Source organism: Branchiostoma lanceolatum, chromosome 17 (assembly GCF_035083965.1).
Source record: "Branchiostoma lanceolatum isolate klBraLanc5 chromosome 17, klBraLanc5.hap2, whole genome shotgun sequence".
NCBI classification, from domain to species: domain Eukaryota; kingdom Metazoa; phylum Chordata; class Leptocardii; order Amphioxiformes; family Branchiostomatidae; genus Branchiostoma; species Branchiostoma lanceolatum.
Window position 1 is genome coordinate 13345901 of NC_089738.1, and position 21314 is coordinate 13367214.

The 21314-nt window shown below is 41.4% G+C and overlaps 1 protein-coding gene across 5 annotated transcripts; it reads left to right on the top strand.

Moving 5' to 3' along the window:
• Positions 1 to 794: 794 nt before the first annotated feature.
• LOC136422761 (uncharacterized) lies at positions 795 to 21214 on the top strand. 5 transcript variants are annotated; one of them, XM_066410621.1, is made up of 17 exons: positions 795 to 1457; positions 3495 to 3664; positions 12486 to 12608; positions 13096 to 13218; positions 13706 to 13828; positions 14318 to 14440; positions 14930 to 15052; positions 15540 to 15662; positions 16152 to 16274; positions 16762 to 16884; positions 17372 to 17482; positions 17658 to 17807; positions 18226 to 18367; positions 18661 to 18773; positions 19590 to 19682; positions 20116 to 20366; positions 20504 to 21214. In XM_066410621.1, the coding sequence occupies exons 2-17, from the start codon at positions 3519 to 3521 to the stop codon at positions 20719 to 20721; spliced, it is 2208 nt and encodes a 735-aa protein (XP_066266718.1). In that variant the 5' UTR covers positions 795 to 1457; positions 3495 to 3518; the 3' UTR covers positions 20722 to 21214. The 5 variants fall into 5 exon arrangements, with proteins under 5 accessions (XP_066266718.1, XP_066266717.1, XP_066266719.1 ...); XM_066410620.1 differs by having other exon boundaries at positions 795 to 1383; XM_066410622.1 differs by lacking the exon at positions 795 to 1457 and adding an exon at positions 1963 to 2672.
• The last annotated feature ends 100 nt before the right edge of the window (positions 21215 to 21314 follow it).

Below are 21314 nucleotides of genomic sequence, written 5' to 3' on the forward strand. Positions count from 1 at the left end.
TTTGTTTTGTGTTACCCTTGACGTTATAATGGGAATATCATGCAAAACGTACAAGTATGACTAAAAAGACAATAAAACACACAAACCGTTAAAAGATTTGTTTTTTATTGATGGGATTCGGTGAGCGCGCTGTCAAATCACTCGGTCGCAGCTCTATATAAAACCTCCTTGGTCGCAGCGAGGTCGCCAACGTGCCGCGGATCCAGTGAGATAGGTGCTTTACACACTCGTCCGCTTGCACTTCAAATTCAATTTCTTGGTTCTCAGATTTTGCTGGAAAATGATGGCGTGAATAAGGGAATGAAAAAGAAACAGACACGCAGTGATAGACCCAAATTCTATCACAGGAGCCACAAACTCAACGTACCAGACGAGCTAACGTTTCAAACAATGAAATTTGAACGTTTAATGTACCGATAAATGTAACAACTAGCTAGGGAGACCAAGACTTTCTTCAACTACGGGCATTTGGGGGTTGATATATAACCAGAATGCTACTTAAAGCGTACTTGTTATCCTTCTTTTTAAGTCAAAAAAGAAAGAAGAAGAAAGGAAATGTGCATGGTCTTGAATGAGACATTATGAGCTGCAGACACCTCGGGCCCGGATTAGTGAATGAATGGATGAATGATTTGTTACAGAACAATTGCATCGGTGACAATGTGTGGCAATCTACAGATAACATTCTGCACGCAGGTGACCTCAATACGACAATTGCCCCATGTGCGGCCATAGGACTGTAGGTTTTGAACCACTCACACCGGGAAGGACCCCTACTATTTTCGATAAGTGCGGTGGGTTCTTTAACGTTCTCAAACACGGGACCTCCATTTAACGTCCTATCCGAGGGACGTCCCTAACCGAAGCTAGGTACTCATTTACACCTGAGTAAAGTGAGGAAAGTCGTGTTAAGTGCCTTTCCTAAGGGCACAACGTCAACGGGACAAATCAGAGAACCCCGGATTCGAACTCAGTACCTCTGGGGCCAAACACCCTGCCACTGCGGCACGTGCCGCGACGCCACTCGCCACTTTAAATACAACCGTGATGTCGAGAGTTGACTCATCCACCCCCTCCCTTACCCGGAGAGCCTGATGAGGTAATTGTTGGCACCACCGAAGCTTCAAGGACAGGCCTCTGTATTCAATCAGGCATGGCCACATGCACAATCTGTACTGTTGCCCTACAGCCACTTTGAGGCTCATTATGGCACCTTGTTCAACGACTTCTGATGCGGCACTGGCGGCTATGATATGGAGGTGAATCAAAATGCCGGAGGACTAGTCTAGTGTATGTTTTGTCCGTTCCAACATGGCGTCTATCACTACACTGGTGACCATTCATGTCAACAACGTCTGTCGGCATCTGCAGTTTTTGACACTGGTGAGGTATAATTGACCAGAAGGATTAAGCGATTACATGATGTCCGTTTTGCGTTACCAGCAACAGCTTTAAAGGTGAATTTAAGGTCTCCTTCATGAGTTTTTTCGCCCCATAGGGTTACATGTTATAATACGTGTTTCACATGGGCGCGTTCGTAATGAAGATATAGAAAATGTGCCAATGTTTTTCATTCCATGTTGAGAACATTTACCCTAGATTATGTAAAAAAATTGACAACATTTTCACTACATACAATCTCTTTTTATAGCAATTACAAACTGCACTTGGCTACACCCCCACAAAGCCACTTTCCAGCTGTAAGCGCCGGACCGATTCACACACAATGCCCGGCCTGTGTACGTCCGACCTCGCGCGCGGCTGCCGAACTTTGCCTGCTAATTTCTTCAGATACAAACAAGCTTTCATCAGTTTGACGCTTGAGATAGGTTGGCCTAGCCAAAAGGGAATTTCCCACCGATATACACACACGTTCATGCAGCCGTTCATTTTTTTGGGCCACGCACTCGTTTAGCATACCCACTCGGAGTAATACAGAAGTGAGACCTTAAAGGAAGTGTGAGGTCGGAGCTGGTACAACACCTTCCCCACTTTAGCCGGGGATTGGTTTGCCTCTTGGGTTTGACGCAGGCACTGGCGCCGTTTTGATGATTAGTATTTATGTACTGTAAATCAGTTTAATATAGCGACAGGAAAACATAGCGGTTGTGATAAAATGGAATAGGCCATGGCACTTAATTTTAACGGTGGGAACAAACATTACTAGCTTAAATATTAGTGACCAAATATTAGCGATGATGAAATTTTAGCTGTTGACTAGTGACCACTGTGACTAGTGACAGTTAAATCAGCTAAAATTAAGTTATATTTAACAAATTAAGAATTACAGTAACTCTAATATACGCAAGTATGAAAGAGTTACATTAGAGTAACATAACATTACGCAAGCTATATTACTTCTGACTTAGCTAACAGTAGATTGCAACAGCATGTATCTGTCGTTTTCGACATAATTATTTTACAACACCTGTCCTTGATATCGCCTTTTGCTGATACCACAATTTCTAAAAAAAAACACATTCATCACATGAGGTGTGCACTCCCATTTTAAGTTTTCATGGTTGTTGAGCAAGTCATTCGCGCTGAGTACATTGCATTGTTCTTGATCATAGCCAAATACATGTATCTAATTCAAAGCTGCGCAGACGACGACAGTTTCTCAAAAAAGCCAGATCGCCTCTATGTGTCAGACGACAGGACACACTTCCCACGTACGTGCAGATCACTACTCTATTTGAAATGTTGCGGCAATGTAGTCATTAATTTGTTTTATGGCATTGACTCGTCTCATCCTATTATTGTGTTTAGTGCTGTCGTAACTTGTACGCCGTTCTTAAAAGTGTTCCAGATAGAAATAATGTGTAGCTATTTAACTAGACGTTCTGATATACTACTATGTGTAGATGAATGGACACGTGCCTCGCAAATGAAAAGCTGGTGTGTTACGCCGAAGGGCGGTTAATATCATACCGGTTATAAAGATACAGATACGTTATGTTCCTGGTATAACTGTTACGCAGTCATGTTTTCTGTACTCATACTGCGTGTTGGAACCGACCGTACGACCCCCCCTCCCAACATTTACCCTTCAGCGAAGGAGCTAATGTTACCTGGAGGGGTTTGGGAAGTGACGTCATGATGAGGGTGACGTCATACATCGCTCTGAACTGGCCGAACGGCTCAATATCGCTGTTGTCAGTTACGGAGTGTAAAGTTTAAGCGTGCCCTTATAGTTATAGTTATACTAAATGACTCTCCTATATCCTATCTGACACGTTTGTTAAACCAGTACGATTACTAGTACCCTGTGCCATAGATGTGTATTTCTACTGTCCTTATATTTATTAGTTTTTAGATACGTGTAAGATTACTGCTTGCCGACTGGATTGCAAGGCACAAACGGGTTTGCACATCGGTTTTTTGATTCAGATAAAACTGCGACAAACCAATAAGATACATCTTGATCTTGACCCACCGGTAATGAATATACATCTAGAAAGTTTATTTTTCGCCTTTTTCATTGTATTTCACAGTGCCGTCCCTGTTGGTGAAACAAAATGATCCGACGACAGCGACTTTTTGCATTGCTGTTATTTCTACAAGCAGTTCTTTTCCTGCTGTATTACTACACACCGGCAGAAAGTGTGATTCCTGGTGACATGCTGCACTGGAAAATACTGGAAACTCGCGTACATACAAGCAGGTGGGCAACAGCAAGCACGAAGTCATTTTCCTGCTGAATCTGTGTCTGCTTTATTTGTGGCATGGGAGCAAAAAAAAATGGGATCAAATTATCGGAGGTCGGCAAATGCCTATGTCTGTCTATTAATTGGTGTGACACTGTACATGTAGAACAAAGCACAGGACCATCGGAACCGCATTTTTTTACGACGCCCTCGGGGAGTGAGCCCATTATTGTATTTAGCTGTTCTTCTATATAGTGTCCTGGAGTTCTTTTGATTTCAAGATGAGGTGGTTAAAGTCACGATATCTATAGTCTAGGAGAGAAATTATATTCACTCAACAAAGTTGATTTCGTGTGTGTTTGTATTTAGAAATGATGCCGTTTTGTTTTCAGTTCTCCCATCGAGTTCGAAGAAGCTGACAATGGCCACAATGAAAGTCGCGGCATCGTTACCAGGACATCAGAAGGACTGACAAACTCCTCAGAGGAAGACCCGGAAGAAGAGGAGGTATCAAGGTACGCAGAAGTAGTAACATAACATTTGAAGTTGTCTCTGGATGTGAAGAAAAGACTCCGATCAAATCTTCGCACAAACTCTGGGTGCAACCATCTGAACATCATAGACTACAAATAAACATGGGTTTAGATTAACTTGCCTGTTGCACCAATGCCTTCATTGTATTGCTATAATGCACTACGAGATGTGGATTCCATATGAACATGACCTTGGCTTAAAGATACTTTTGTTTTGTTTTTCAAGTCCATTGGAGAAGTTCGATACTTATGCTCGACACATACCGAATGAGACGGTTGCTAAGGAGAAGTTCTTGGCCGACCAGGCAGCTGTGCAGGCCATACCGACGGAAGCACCTGGATGGGTCTATAACAAAACAGCTGCGGATTTATTTCGGTGAGGGTAACCTTCGCGAGACGCTGTCTATAAACGGATCCCATGGGATGCACACGAAGGGACCCAATAAATAAGAAAATATGCATATATTTACGTTGAAATTACAAAATGTTAGATACCTAAAATTTGTGAAGACGTTACCACTTTTGTTGTAATTTTTGTTTAAAAAGTTTTTGAAGTAACATATCATTATCATATCAGTGACATGTATTTCTTTCAACTTCACAGGAAAGGGATTGTGTCCGACAGTCGCTTTGTGAACGGCAATTTTGTAGTCACGCAAGGGCTAGCAGAGAATGTTGGACTGATGCCTCATACACAGATAACCAAGATATTCGATGTGCCAAATAAATTCTTGCAGGAATTACCTAAGGTAGAGACCTATTTTCCCTTTTTAACAAGATTGCTAATCCCTGTAGATGGCCTACAACTCCCTACCATGTGATTCTGCTCAGTGGCCAAACTCTTCTTTGTCCAATCCCTTATATGTTTGGAGCTCTGACTACCAAAATTACCTTATTCATTTACAACTACATCATGTTAAACACGTGCACCGACAGAAAAGACTTGAAGCTAATCAGAAAACAAACCCATTTGTATGTGTATCTTTGACCATATATTTTGCTTTACACAGGAAAGCCCGTTTAAGACCAGACACTTCAGTACTTGCAGTGTAGTGGGGAACGGTGGGATACTGAAGGGAAGCAGCTGTGGAAAAGAGATCGACGCTTCCGAGTTTGTGTTCAGGTGAGGTACTATGATATACTATATTAAAGTAACAGGTACTGATTAAAGTGCTGTATGATAGGCCTATAGATTGAACTGTATACTTATATATGATGATTGAGAAACGTCTTTACTGTAGTTCTAGCCCACCTGGACTCATTTCAGGGCCATACTGTGATGGGTATTGCAAGATTACATTTCCTGTTATGTTAATTGAGTATTGCCAGGTTATGTTGATGAGTATTACCTGGCTATGGTGATGAGTATTTCCTGGTTATGTTGATGACTATTTCCTGGTTATGTTGATGAGTATTACCTGGTTATGTTTATGAGACTTATCTGTTATGTTGATGAATATTACCTGGTTATGTTGATGGATATTACCCGGTTATGCTGATGAGTATTGCCTTATGTTGATGAGTATTGCCTTGTTATGTTGATGAGTATTGCCTGGTTACGTTGATGAGAATTACCTGGTTATGTTCATGAGACTTATCTGTTATGTTGATGAGTATTACCTGGTTATGTTGATGAATATTACCTGGTTATGTTTATGAATATTACCCGGTTATGTTGATGAGTATTACCTGGTTATGTTGATGAGTATTGCCTGGTTACGTTGATGAGAATTACCTGGTTATATTGATGAGTATTGCCTGGTTAAATTTTGATGAATATCACCTGGTTGTGTTGATGAGTATTGCCTGGTTATGTTGATGAGTATTAGCTGTTATGTTGAAGAGTATGACTGGTACCAGGAAACATACCGTACATTGCCTATTTCACTCCTCTTGAAGAGAAAGAGTCCATTTTAAAAAGTTTTTCCAATGATAATGACTGTCCTACGGACGGCTATGAAACATTGGGTATCTATATTTGACGGCTATTTGAGTGGGTCTCTTATCCCCTTTTCCCTCTCTGTTAGAAAGTTTGGTATTTGATGGTTCTATGCTAAATACATGGATCACCACTACAGACCGTCAATTCTACGGTTTTAGGTACTAGGTAGAATCCGGTCCTTCCCAGGTAATGTCTCAATGACGAAACTGGCCATATTTCAGCTAACATCGCTCCAATCTTCAAAAAGGGTGACAGAACAATGCCTTCCAACTGTAGGCCGGTGTCTTTGACATCAGTCTGTGGCAAAGTGCTCGAACATATCGTTCACAGCCACATGATGAAACATCTAGACACTTACGGTATTCTGTCCCCGGCGCAGAACGGTTTTAGGAAGGGTCTGTCCTGTGAGAGCCAGCTGGTACTCACTCTCCAAGACTTGGCCAAGAATCTTGACCATAACAAACAGGTCGATGCTGCGGTGCTTGACTTTAGCAAGGCATTTGACACCGTGCCCCACGAGCAGCTGCTGAGCAAGCTCAAGCACTACGGCATTTCTGAACTTCTTCAGTCTTGGCTTTGGGCCTTCCTAACGGAGAGAACCCAGAGGGTTGTCTTTGACGGCGGAACATCTAAAGCTGTCAGAGTCACCTCTAGAGGTCCGCAGGTATTGTGTTAGGCCCTCTACTCTTCCTACTGTACATTAGTGACCTCCCTAACTCCGTAGATTCACACGTTTGATTATTTGCCGACGATTGCTTGATTGATCAAACCATTAGTAAGCCTTCTGACGCTCAAGCTCTACAGTCTGATCTCGATGCGTTATCAGAATGGCAAAATCGTTGGCTCATGTCGTTCAACCCCTCTAAATGTCACATCCTTCATATCACCCGTAAGAAGCACCCAACCCTAACCCAGTACTCCCTCTGTGGAGAAGCCCTTTCCGGTGTTAAGTCCCATCCCTATCTTGGAGTACAACTGTCCGACGATTTGCAGTGGGACACCCATATTAAGCACGCCACTAGCAAAGCCGGTCGTGTTCTATAGGTCATTCGGCGCAATCTGACCCATTGTCCATTCAGGGTCAATGCCACTTGCTATAAAGCGCTGGTGCGGCCTCACTTGGAATATAGTGCCATCTTCTGGGACCCGTACACCACCAAAGGGATGCAGGCGGTGGAGGCCGTCCAGCGCAGGGCCGCCCGCGTGACCCTTAATGACTTCCGGCGGACTAGCAGCGTGACACAAATGCTCAACGACCTGCAGTGGCCCCTTCTCTCTGAAAGGAGGAGGAACGCCCGACTCACCTTCTTCGACAAACTTGTTAATAACCACATTAATATAGACACGTGCACAGTTTGCTGAAACCAGCCCAGGGGCGCACCCGGGGGAGCCACGACCTCAGGTTTTACACCATCCACGCAAGAACCGACACATATAAACACTCTTTCTTTCCCCGTACCATCCCACAGTGGAATACCCTGCCGTGCTCGAGCTAGCTCACACCGTTGAGTCGTTCCGTGCCAGGCTGGAGGCCTGCCCGCCTTAGCCCGGGGCCCTCAACTTTCCCCTACTTTGCCCCTAAAGGGGTTATTTGGGGGCAACCCCTATGTAGATGTAGATGTAAATGTAGATTTCTAAACAACCGTTTTTAAAATTCAACGACATGAACCAATAAAGAGTGTATTTCTTCACTATTGCCCATAACTTGCAGGTTCAACATGGCTACACTGGACGATAAATATTTGAAGGACATTGGAAACAAAACCAATCTGATCACCATGAACCCCTCCATGATCAAATACAGGTACTTTTTCAGTCCGATAATGACAAATTCTCAAAATTTAAAACTTCTGCACAGCTTCCCATCACTATTTTTACCACTGGGTACACCTTTCGTTCGATAAAATATCAGCAAAATACATCTTATTAAAACGCAAGATTTACTAGCATTATTTTAAAATCATCTCTTCGTTTGTTCTCTGTCTATATTTCCATTGCTATCTACACAGGACAATCATCACCAATTATTGTAACGTAACTGTAAAAAAAGCTTTTTCTGGTGTACGAGTTTTGTTTTGTAGTGTATTTTTGTGAGCTTTGTACATATGAAAGCTGACTAACGTTGAAACAATGTGTCCTCTTTTATTACATCTAGATACAGCAAAGGCAAACAAGCCGAAAGAACTATAGACGTTAAAGCCTTGATGCATGACCTCTCACCGTATGGAGACAGCTACCTGTTGATCTGGGCCTTTCTCTCCGGCCGTCACGCAAGAAGCGCCGGACACGCGCTGAAAGCTCTGCAGGAAAACAACGCCCGTAACCAAGTTATCCTCCCATTCCCACTCGTGACAAGATCTATGATGTCGTTTTGGAAAGAGAATGGTTTACAGGCCCAGCGGCCGTCGACAGGTAGCCATTATGAACTATAACATAAATCTTAGTTTCATGGACTGATTTTATTTGGTATAATTGATTTCAGATTTAGCCATCTTGCTTTTTTCTTCGCGCTCTCGAATTAGATGAGTAGTCTGCAAAGGATGCCATCCATACAATTAACTTGCTGTGGCCATATGTGCTAACATGTACCAATCATTGCCAGGCTGATCGTTACCATGGTGACAGAGAATCCCGAGCTCCTATTGGACTGATTTTCATAGTGATAAAGAATCATTAGCTTGTATTGATGACTCTCGAAAAGGAAATTGTTCTCTCGAGTTAGAGGTGAATACTAGTACATAGTGGTCAGAAACTATCGGGAAGGAGGCCCAATCAGCCCCTGGCAGCGAGAGAACTTGTACCACAGGCTGATTCTGTTTTTTTTCTCCATTTCCTTTTTGGTGCAATTCTTGTCGATGTATTTCATTCTATTTTACTTCTTCTTCTTCACATTCTTGATTATCTAGGGCTGCTTCTGGTCGGTCTGGCCACACAGATCTGCGAGGAGGTGCGGTTGTATGGCTTCTGGCCCTTCCACGCCGACAGGAGCAACAGACGCCTGACTGAGCACTACTACGACAATGCTCTTCCCGGGAAAGTCCACAGTGTACCCGATGAGTTCAGACAACTACAGCGTCTCCACAACACAGGAGTTCTTCATCTCACCACCCACGCGTGTCAATAAGCAATGTCTATAATCTAACATACATGTAGATATCTAAACTTTGTTCTAACTTTCTTGTCGCATTCTAATCGGCCTGTCACTAATATCGATATCGTTGATGTTTTTAGATACCTGCCTCATCCCGTGTGTGAACAGTACCGATCGATCTTAATGTGTATTACAGATGATGTTGTTTGCATGTTCGCAGCTAGAACTCGCGATTACGTTGTTGCATTGGGGGTGTAATTTGGAAAATCGTCTGCTAGGTTGCGTGTGATGATGCACGTTGTCTATTTTAAACCGTAACAGTGTGAATTTGCGCGGAAAAAGAAAGTGCCTAACATCATCAGTTAGTATGATATCATACGTGAAATATATGTTGGATTTGTCGGTGTGTGGTACGTTGATGTGTGCGTACGTTCACAGCATTTGCTTTGTAGGGCTTAGCCACAATGTACACACTATAAATACTTCACGGATAATTGTGTCCTACGGACTCTTGTTGTGAATTTAGTTTATGTTAAGTTATACATCCGTATCCTGACTTGTTTTGATTTTGTAAGGGCTCCCTTGGAAACCAGTTACCTAGATAGCTGAAAGGATCACCCTAAAGATTAATAGATAGATAAATTCGGCACCACCGAAGGACTACTGGATGTCGTCATAGGCCTATGACCTCCCTGATGTTTATAGTTAACCCCCCCCCCCTCTCCGATAGCCGAGCGAGGTCATCGTCAGCAAAGCCGAAGGGCATCCTCAGTGTGCAATCAGGCATGCACAAGCTTAAGCTGCACTGTTGCCTAACTACCACTTTGTGACGTATTATGGCACCTTGTTCGACGACTTTTGATGCAGGCACTGGCAGCCATTGCCTGTGGTAAGGTCACAAAACAAGGTCGGACGGACTAGAGAATGTTTTGACAGTTCTGTCGTAGCGTTTTGCCGTACACTGGTGACCATTCATGCCCAACACCGTTTGTCGGCATCTGCAGCTTTTGACACTGATGAGGTAAGGACAATTGATTACATATTGTCAGTTCTGCGTTTACCTGCAACAAAGGTAAATTCTCTACAGCATTTTCTAGCAGAAGCTGATGTGTTACGCCGAATGGCGGTTATACCGGCTATATATGTAGATAGATATATAAAGAAACAGAAAATGTCCTCCGTGGTCCCTCCTTTGTATCGTTTTGTGCACTATTCCTTCTAGATAACCCCAAAGGTCAGATGCAGAGCTTTAAGAACACTTCAGTAGACGAGAGGACAAACCTCTCGCGTATGTGTCGATAGCTATTTGAAATATTGCGGTAATGTAGTCGATTGTTTTTGGCATTCAGTTATGCATTCAGTTGTGCCATCGTGCCGATGCCAAAGACGTAGAATTGTTTTTTTGCTTTTTTTGTTTCTGACAGTACAACTGTTACGCAGTCATGATTTCTGATCAACATGTACTCTTGTTGTGTGTCGGAATAACCAGTAACCTTACGATCTTCCCTCCCAACATTTGCGTTAAGCTTGCACTCCAGGAAGGAGACTCGATTATCTGTAGGGGTTGGAAAGTGACGTCATGGCATGGCTCTAAACTAGTCGAACGGGTCAATATCGCCATTGTCATTGCCTTCATGAAAAATAGAGGTATATTGTTTTTGGTGTGTCTGTGTGTTTGTTTTTGTTTCCGGATATTTGTGGTCACCATAATTGAGAGCCTCTAGATGACCATAGATTATAATGATATTCGATTGATACGTTGGTAGGTGTTGGAAACACATAGGTGCAGGTCGATTAGGGGCGCCCTGGTGTGTGCCTTTGGTACTGCAGCAGAACGTACGGTTTTCATATCTCGTGGTCTGGATTCACGATTCCTCGATAGTAGATTTTAGTAGGATTTTGATACATTTACCATTTATAATTTATGGCAGGTAGAACATTTAACAGATACAAGCTATGCAAATATTGGCTTAATCTATATGATTAAGTCAAAAGTGCCATAATTTATCTAAACTGTAAATTACAGCAGTTTCATACTTGCGACAATGTTTAAGGCAACCAAAGCAATATTAGGGCCAAAAATGGACAGTAAAAAATGCTGAAATCTTTATGGTAGTGACATTTACTAACATTCCTTAGCACATTTGCGTAATAACTTCATACTTTTAGGATTTTAAAACCGCGCTAAATCGTGCCGTACGATAATCCCCTTAGTTTAGCGAGCCTACAAACGCTTCGGCCACGATTTTTAGTTCTCACATCACAACTACGTCGTAGTTTTGCATCATGGACGTTGCTATACATTGTGATAGTGTTGTTTGAACTAATCATGTATTAGTAGTATCATTACTAAATAAATTGACTTTCAAAATCCAAATTTTCGGACCCTTCTATTGCTTCGGGTTTCTTCAATTAGTTAAATGTGTACATAACAATGCATAGATTATGTAAATGTGTAAGTAATTTGTAAAATTGAAATATTTTATGGAGGTGTGAGGTTTGCAAACTCTTATTTATAGAGTTTAAAGTTTTGGCATGCTCTTCGTCCACCAGTAACAGTTCTTCATGCATTGAGAATTATTGCCCTTTTGATTAATGATTGTATTTCCAATATGCAGTGCCTTCCCTACTAGCGAAACAAAATGACCAGACAACAGCGACTTTGGGCATTGCTGTTATTTCTACAAGCAGTTCTTTTCCTGCTGTATTACTACAAACCAGAACGTTTGATTCCTGGTAACATGCTGCACTGGAAAATACTGGAAACTCGCGTATATACAAACAGGTGGGCAACAGCAAGCGCGAAGTCATGTTTCCTTCTGAAGCTATCCTATAAACTGATTATCTGGTTTATTTTGGGAACAAAAATCATTGGGATCAAATAACTGAGGTCGGCAGTTGCATAAAGCAGTATGAATTTATAATTTGCTTTGCATAAAGAAATTCATTAACACGTCTGTCCATTGCATTGGTGTAACACTGTAAAAGACAACAAGACACATAAGCATTGGAATCGCATTTTTGGGCGACGCTCTCAGGGAGTGAGCGAATAATTATACTTATTATTTATTGCAGATAGTGTCCTCGAGTTGTTTTGATTTTAAAACGCATGATATGTCTGACTGTCGAGAATGGAAATTGTATTCGCTTACCTAAGTTAACGTTGATTTCATGTGTCTATCATGTATCCGTTCTGAAGAACGATTGTATCTTAAACTTGGCTACGGATGATAAAAAATCTGTTTCTAGAAATGATGCCGTCTCGTTTTCAGCTCCTCTATAGGGCTCGAAGAAGCAGGCAATGGCCAGAATGAAGCTGATGTAACCAAGGAGGATAACGACCAGCGCAGCATGCTGCACTGGAAAATACTGGAAACTCGCGTACATACAAACAGGTGGGCAACAGCAAGCGCGAAGTCATGTTTCCTTCTGAAGCTATCCTCTAAACTAATGATCTGGTTTATTTTGGGAGCAAAAATCATTGGGATCAAATAACTGAGGTCGGCAGTTGCATAAAGCTGTATGAATTTATAATTTGCTTTGCATAAAGAAATTCATTAACACGTCTGTCCATTGCATTGGTGTAATACTGTAAAAGACAACAAAACACATAAGCATTGGAATCGCATTTTTGGGCGACGCTCTCAGGGAGTGAGCGAATAATTATACTTATCATTTATTGCAGATAGTGTCCTCGATTTGTTTTGATTTTAAAACGCATGATATGTCTGACTGTCGAGAATGGAAATTGTATTCGCTTACCTAAGTTAACGATGATTTCCTGTGTCTATCATGTATCCATTCTGACGAACGATTGTATCTTAAACTTGGCTACGGATGATAAAAAATCTGTTTCTAGAAATGATGCCGTCTCGTTTTCAGCTCCTCTATAGGGCTCGAAGAAGCAGGCAATGGCCAGAATGAAGCTGATGTAACCAAGGAGGATAACGACCAGCGCAGCATGCTGCTCTGGAAAATACTGGAAACTCGCGTACATACAAACAGGTGGGCAACAGCAAGCGCGAAGTCATGTTTCCTTCTGAAGCTATCCTCTAAACTAATGATCTGGTTTATTTTGGGAGCAAAAATCATTGGGATCAAATAACTGAGGTCGGCAGTTGCATAAAGCTGTATGAATTTATAATTTGCTTTGCATAAAGAAATTCATTAACACGTCTGTCCATTGCATTGGTGTAATACTGTAAAAGACAACAAAACACATAACCATTGGAATCGCATTTTTGGGCGACGCTCTCAGGGAGTGAGCGAATAATTATACTTATTATTTATTGCAGATAGTGTCCTCGAGTTGTTTTGATTTTAAAACACATGATATGTCTGACTGTCGAGAATTGAAGTTGTATTCGCTTACCTAAGTTAACGTTGATTTCCTGTGTCTATCATGTATCCGTTCTGAAGAACGATTGTATCTTAAACTTGGCTACGGATGATAAAAAATCTGTTTCTAGAAATGATGCCGTCTCGTTTTCAGCTCCTCTATAGGGCTCGAAGAAGCAGGCAATGGCCAGAATGAAGCTGATGTAACCAAGGAGGATAACGACCAGCGCAGCATGCTGCACTGGAAAATACTGGAAACTCGCGTACATACAAACAGGTGGGCAACAGCAAGCGCGAAGTCATGTTTCCTTCTGAAGCTATCCTCTAAACTAATGATCTGGTTTATTTTGGGAGCAAAAATCATTGGGATCAAATAACTGAGGTCGGCAGTTGCATAAAGCTGTATGAATTTATAATTTGCTTTGCATAAAGAAATTCATTAACACGTCTGTCCATTGCATTGGTGTAATACTGTAAAAGACAACAAAACACATAACCATTGGAATCGCATTTTTGGGCGACGCTCTCAGGGAGTGAGCGAATAATTATACTTATTATTTATTGCAGATAGTGTCCTCGAGTTGTTTTGATTTTAAAACACATGATATGTCTGACTGTCGAGAATGGAAGTTGTATTCGCTTACCTAAGTTAACGTTGATTTCCTGTGTCTATCATGTATCCCCGTTCTGAAGAACGATTGTATCTTAAACTTGGCTACGGATGATAAAAAATCTGTTTCTAGAAATGATGCCGTCTCGTTTTCAGCTCCTCTATAGGGCTCGAAGAAGCAGGCAATGGCCAGAATGAAGCTGATGTAACCAAGGAGGATAACGACCAGCGCAGCATGCTGCTCTGGAAAATACTGGAAACTCGCGTACATACAAACAGGTGGGCAACAGCAAGCGCGAAGTCATGTTTCCTTCTGAAGCTATCCTCTAAACTAATGATCTGGTTTATTTTGGGAGCAAAAATCATTGGGATCAAATAACTGAGGTCGGCAGTTGCATAAAGCTGTATGAATTTATAATTTGCTTTGCATAAAGAAATTCATTAACACGTCTGTCCATTGCATTGGTGTAATACTGTAAAAGACAACAAAACACATAACCATTGGAATCGCATTTTTGGGCGACGCTCTCAGGGAGTGAGCGAATAATTATACTTATTATTTATTGCAGATAGTGTCCTCGAGTTGTTTTGATTTTAAAACACATGATATGTCTGACTGTCGAGAATGGAAGTTGTATTCGCTTACCTAAGTTAACGTTGATTTCCTGTGTCTATCATGTATCCCCGTTCTGAAGAACGATTGTATCTTAAACTTGGCTACGGATGATAAAAAATCTGTTTCTAGAAATGATGCCGTCTCGTTTTCAGCTCCTCTATAGGGCTCGAAGAAGCAGGCAATGGCCAGAATGAAGCTGTTGTAACCAAGGAGGATAACGACCAGCGCAGCATGCTGCTCTGGAAAATACTGGAAACTCGCGTACATACAAACAGGTGGGCAACAGCAAGCGCGAAGTCATGTTTCCTTCTGAAGCTATCCTCTAAACTAATGATCTGGTTTATTTTGGGAGCAAAAATCATTGGGATCAAATAACTGAGGTCGGCAGTTGCATAAAGCAGTATGAATTTATAATTTGCTTTGCATAAAGAAATTCATTAACACGTCTGTCCATTGCATTGGTGTAATACTGTAAAAGACAACAAAACACATAACCATTGGAATCGCATTTTTGGGCGACGCTCTCAGGGAGTGAGCGAATAATTATACTTATTATTTATTGCAGATAGTGTCCTCGAGTTGTTTTGATTTTAAAACGCATGATATGTCTGACTGTCGAGAATTGAAGTTGTATTCGCTTACCTAAGTTAACGTTGATTTCCTGTGTCTATCATGTATCCGTTCTGAAGAACGATTGTATCTTAAACTTGGCTACGGATGATAAAAAATCTGTTTCTAGAAATGATGCCGTCTCGTTTTCAGCTCCTCTATAGGGCTCGAAGAAGCAGGCAATGGCCAGAATGAAGCTGATGTAACCAAGGAGGATAACGACCAGCGCAGCATGCTGCTCTGGAAAATACTGGAAACTCGCGTACATACAAACAGGTGGGCAACAGCAAGCGCGAAGTCATGTTTCCTTCTGAAGCTATCCTCTAAACTAATGATCTGGTTTATTTTGGGAGCAAAAATCATTGGGATCAAATAACTGAGGTCGGCAGTTGCATAAAGCTGTATGAATTTATAATTTGCTTTGCATAAAGAAATTCATTAACACGTCTGTCCATTGCATTGGTGTAATACTGTAAAAGACAACAAAACACATAACCATTGGAATCGCATTTTTGGGCGACGCTCTCAGGGAGTGAGCGAATAATTATACTTATTATTTATTGCAGATAGTGTCCTCGAGTTGTTTTGATTTTAAAACACATGATATGTCTGACTGTCGAGAATTGAAGTTGTATTCGCTTACCTAAGTTAACGTTGATTTCCTGTGTCTATCATGTATCCCCGTTCTGAAGAACGATTGTATCTTAAACTTGGCTACGGATGATAAAAAATCTGTTTCTAGAAATGATGCCGTCTCGTTTTCAGCTCCTCTATAGGGCTCGAAGAAGCAGGCAATGGCCAGAATGAAGCTGATGTAACCAAGGAGGATAACGACCAGCGCAGCATGCTGCACTGGAAAATACTGGAAACTCGCGTACATACAAACAGGTGGGCAACAGCAAGCGCGAAGTCATGTTTCCTTCTGAAGCTATCCTCTAAACTAATGATCTGGTTTATTTTGGGAGCAAAAATCATTGGGATCAAATAACTGAGGTCGGCAGTTGCATAAAGCAGTATGAATTTATAATTTGCTTTGCATAAAGAAATTCATTAACACGTCTGTCCATTGCATTGGTGTAATACTGTAAAAGACAACAAAACACATAACCATTGGAATCGCATTTTTGGGCGACGCTCTCAGGGAGTGAGCGAATAATTATACTTATTATTTATTGCAGATAGTGTCCTCGAGTTGTTTTGATTTTAAAACGCATGATATGTCTGACTGTCGAGAATGGAAGTTGTATTCGCTTACCTAAGTTAACGTTGATTTCCTGTGTCTATCATGTATCCGTTCTGAAGAACGATTGTATCTTAAACTTGGCTACGGATGATAAAAAATCTGTTTCTAGAAATGATGCCGTCTCGTTTTCAGCTCCTCTATAGGGCTCGAAGAAGCAGGCAATGGCCAGAATGAAGCTGATGTAACCAAGGAGGATAACGACCAGCGCAGCATGCTGCTCTGGAAAATACTGGAAACTCGCGTACATACAAACAGGTGGGCAACAGCAAGCGCGAAGTCATGTTTCCTTCTGAAGCTATCCTCTAAACTAATGATCTGGTTTATTTTGGGAGCAAAAATCATTGGGATCAAATAACTGAGGTCGGCAGTTGCATAAAGCTGTATGAATTTATAATTTGCTTTGCATAAAGAAATTCATTAACACGTCTGTCCATTGCATTGGTGTAATACTGTAAAAGACAACAAAACACATAACCATTGGAATCGCATTTTTGGGCGACGCTCTCAGGGAGTGAGCGAATAATTATACTTATTATTTATTGCAGATAGTGTCCTCGAGTTGTTTTGATTTTAAAACGCATGATATGTCTGACTGTCGAGAATGGAAGTTGTATTCGCTTACCTAAGTTAACGTTGATTTCCTGTGTCTATCATGTATCCGTTCTGAAGAACGATTGTATCTTAAACTTGGCTACGGATGATAAAAAATCTGTTTCTAGAAATGATGCCGTCTCGTTTTCAGCTCCTCTATAGGGCTCGAAGAAGCAGGCAATGGCCAGAATGAAGCTGATGTAACCAAGGAGGATAACGACCAGCGCAGCATGTCGCCAGGGTCCTCCATTGGTAAAACAAGGTACGCAGAAAGCAGGACAAGTAACATAACATTTGAAGCTGTGTCTCTTGGTGTTAAAAAGACTATGTGTAGCCTGGGAAAACAATAGGGTTATTGTAGGCACAATGTGCTCCGAGATGTGGATTCGATATGAACATGACCTTGGCTTGAAGATGATTTCGTGTTGTTTTTCAAGTCCACTGAAGAAGTTCAAATCTTATGCTCGACACATACCGAATGAGAAGGTTGCTCAGGAGAAGTTCTTGGCCGACCAGGCAGCTGTGCAGGCCATACCGACGGAAGCACCTGGATGGGTCTATAACAAAACAGCTGCGGATTTATTTCGGTAAGGGTCACCTTCGCGAGACACTGTCTATAAACGGATCCCAAGGGATGCTGAGAGTCGCGGGGCACTATGGGTAGCTCAAGGGGCAGACAGAATCATTTCAATGACAACATGCATACAGTGCAGGCGTACTGTGTCAGGTTTGTGTTGTCATGGTAATGATTTCGCTCTCTGGGATATCAATAATGCCAGAATCTGCCAGCATCGAATGACTCCATGAAAATGGCCGTTTGTGATCTTTTGGCTATGACGTCATTGAGTGTCCGCCATTGTTTGGTTTAAGGACGCGTGGGAAATCATTAGTTAAACAGCTGATATCTTGGGCTCAGCCGCAGAACACTATGATTATGAATCTTTCTTTAAATTCCATCTCCTTTCGCCAATGGTGACTGATTTCTTTTTCTTGATACTGTCACAGGAAACGGATTGTGTCCGACAGTCGCTTTGCGAACGGGAGTTTTGTGGTCACGCAAGGGCTACCAATGAATTTTGGACTAACCCCTCATACCAAGTCATCCAAGACGTTCGATAGGCCAGAAGTCACGAAGAACTTTCCTAAGGTAGAGACTTATTTTCCCCTCTTAACAAGATTCCTGATCCCTCTGCATATGCTGCTACTCCCTACCATGTAATGCTGCTCAGTGTCCAAACTCTCCTTCATTCAATCCCTTATATGTTTGGATTGGAGCTCTATCTACCAAAATTACCTTATTCATATACAACACGAATTAAACTTCACCATATTACACATCGTCACAAATGGGTTTTAAACGGTAATCAGAATACAAACCCATGTGTATGTGTATTCTTGACCATATATATACATATATATATATATATATATTTTACACAGGAAAGCCCGTTTAAGAACAGACACTTCAGTACTTGCAGTGTAGTGGGGAACGGTGGGATACTAAAGGGAAGCAGCTGTGGAAAAGAGATCGACGCTTCCGAGTTTGTGTTCAGGTGAGGTACTATGGGGTAATGTTGATTTGACTATATTATGGATGACACCCGCACATCAGTTTTCGTTATTACCTAGCCTATAGTTCTAGCCCGCATGGGCTCATTTCACCTGGTTATGCTGATTAATATTACCTGGTACTGTTGATGAGTATTGCCTGGTTATGTTGGTGAGTATCACCTGGTTAGGTTGGTAAGTATTACCTGGTACTGTTGATGAGTATTGCCTGGTTACGCTGAGGAATATTACCTGGTTATGTTGATGAGCATTACCTTATGTGTATGAGTATTACTTGGTTATGTTGATGAATACTGCCTGGTTATGTTGATGAGTATCACCTGGTTATGTTGATGAGCATTACCTGGTTAGGTTGGTAAGTATTACCTGGTTATGTTGATGACTATTACCTGGTTATGTTGATGACTATTACCTGGTTATGTTGATGAGTATTACCTGGTAATGGTGATGAGTATTGCCTCATTATGTTGATTAGTATTTTATTGTTCTGGTGATGAATATTACCTGGTTATGTTGATGAGTATTACCTGGTTAGGTTGATGAGTATTACCTGGTTAGGTTGATGAGTATTACCTGGTTATGGTGATGTACCACTACAACAGGCAGTCAAATCTGGTCTTATTGTCACTTTCCTTCCGAGGCGATGTATGACCAATGACAACCTTATTTCTGAACAACCCGTTGTAAAATGAGTTGAGTTTATTGAGATACCCTTTAGCCCCTCTAGGGGGCTAATCTTCCAGGCAACGACATGAAGCAATAAAGAATGTATTTTTTAAACTTTTGCCCATAATTTGCAGGTGCAACATGGCTCCAATGGGCGATAATTATATGAAGGACATTGGGAATAAAACCAATCTGATCACTATGAACCCCTCCATGATCAAATACAGGTACTTTTTATGTCTAGTGCACATTGGTGGCAAACTCTGAAACTTGAAAAAATGCAGCACAGCCTAGCATCACTATTTTACTACTGAATACACCTTTCATTTGATATGATATCAGAGAAATACATCTTAAATGCAATATCTACCTGCATTGTCTAAAATCTATTTCTTGCTTTGGTCTCTATCTATATCTCAATTGCTATTTTTACAGAACAATTATCACCAGTTAATTGTGATGTAACTTAAAAAAAACTTTTTTTAGTCTATGAGTTTTATCTAATATATCTTTACTGTCTTCTTGTAAGTTTTGTAGCCTGGAATCCAGACCTATTATAGCTCACTCGGGAGCTATAATAGGTCTGGATTCCAGGCTATAAGTTTCGTACATGTGAAAGCTGACTAACTTTGAAATAATTCTCTCTTATGTTTCATCTAGGTACACCAACAAGAAACAAAAGTTATTAAACGTTAAAGCCTTGATGCATGACCTCTCTGTGTACGGAGACAGCTACCTGTTGATCTGGGCCCTTCTCTCCGGACGTAACACAAGACGCCCCGGGAACGTATTTCAAGCTCTGAAGGAAAACAACGCCACTAACCAAGTTATCATCCCATTGCCATACGTCAAAACATCGATGACCTCGTTTTGGAAAGAGAATGGTTTAGGGGCTCAGCGGCCGTCGACAGGTAGCCATTATAGCATTCAAATTTTAGATTAATGAATTGATCTTATTTTGTATGATTAATTTCAGATTTCGTACCATTCTTGTATATGTATCTCATTCTGGTGTATTTCCCTCTTCTTTACTTTTGTGATTATCTAGGGCTATTCCTGGTCGGTCTGGCCACACAAATCTGCGAGGAGGTGCGGTTGTATGGCTTCTGGCCCTTCCACGCCGACAGGAGCAACAGACGCCTGACTGAGCACTACTACGACAATGCTCTTCCCGGGAAAGTCCACAGTGTACCCGATGAGTTCAGACAACTACAGCGTCTCCACAACACAGGAGTTCTTCGTCTCACCACCCACGCGTGTCAATAAGCAAAGTCTATAATCTAACATACATGTAGATATCTAAACTTTGTTCCAACTTTGTAGTCGCATTATTCTAATCGTCCTGTCACTAATATCGATATCGTTCAAAGCTTGATGTTTTTAGATACCTGCCTGTTCTTTTAACTATGTTTTAATACCCGAGTGTGTGAGATTGATCGTTATGTGTATTACAGATGATGTTGTTTGCATGTTCGCAGCTAGAACTCGCGATTACGTTGTTGCATTGGGGTGTAATTTGGAAAATCGTCTGCTAGGTTGCGTGTGATGATGCACGTTGTCTATTTTAAACCGTAATTACAGTGTGAGTTTGCGTGGAAGAAGAAAGTGCCTAACATCATCAGTTAGTATGATATCATACGTGAAATATATGTTGGATTTGTCGGTGTGTGGTACGTTGATGTGTGCGTACGTTCACAGCATTTGCTTTGTAGGGCTTAGCCACAATGTACACACTATAAATACTTCACGGATAATTGTGTCCTACGGACTCTTGTTGTGAATTTAGTATCCTGACTTGTTTTGATTTTGTAAGGGCTCCCTTGGAAATCAGTTACCTAGATAGCTGAAAGGATCACCCT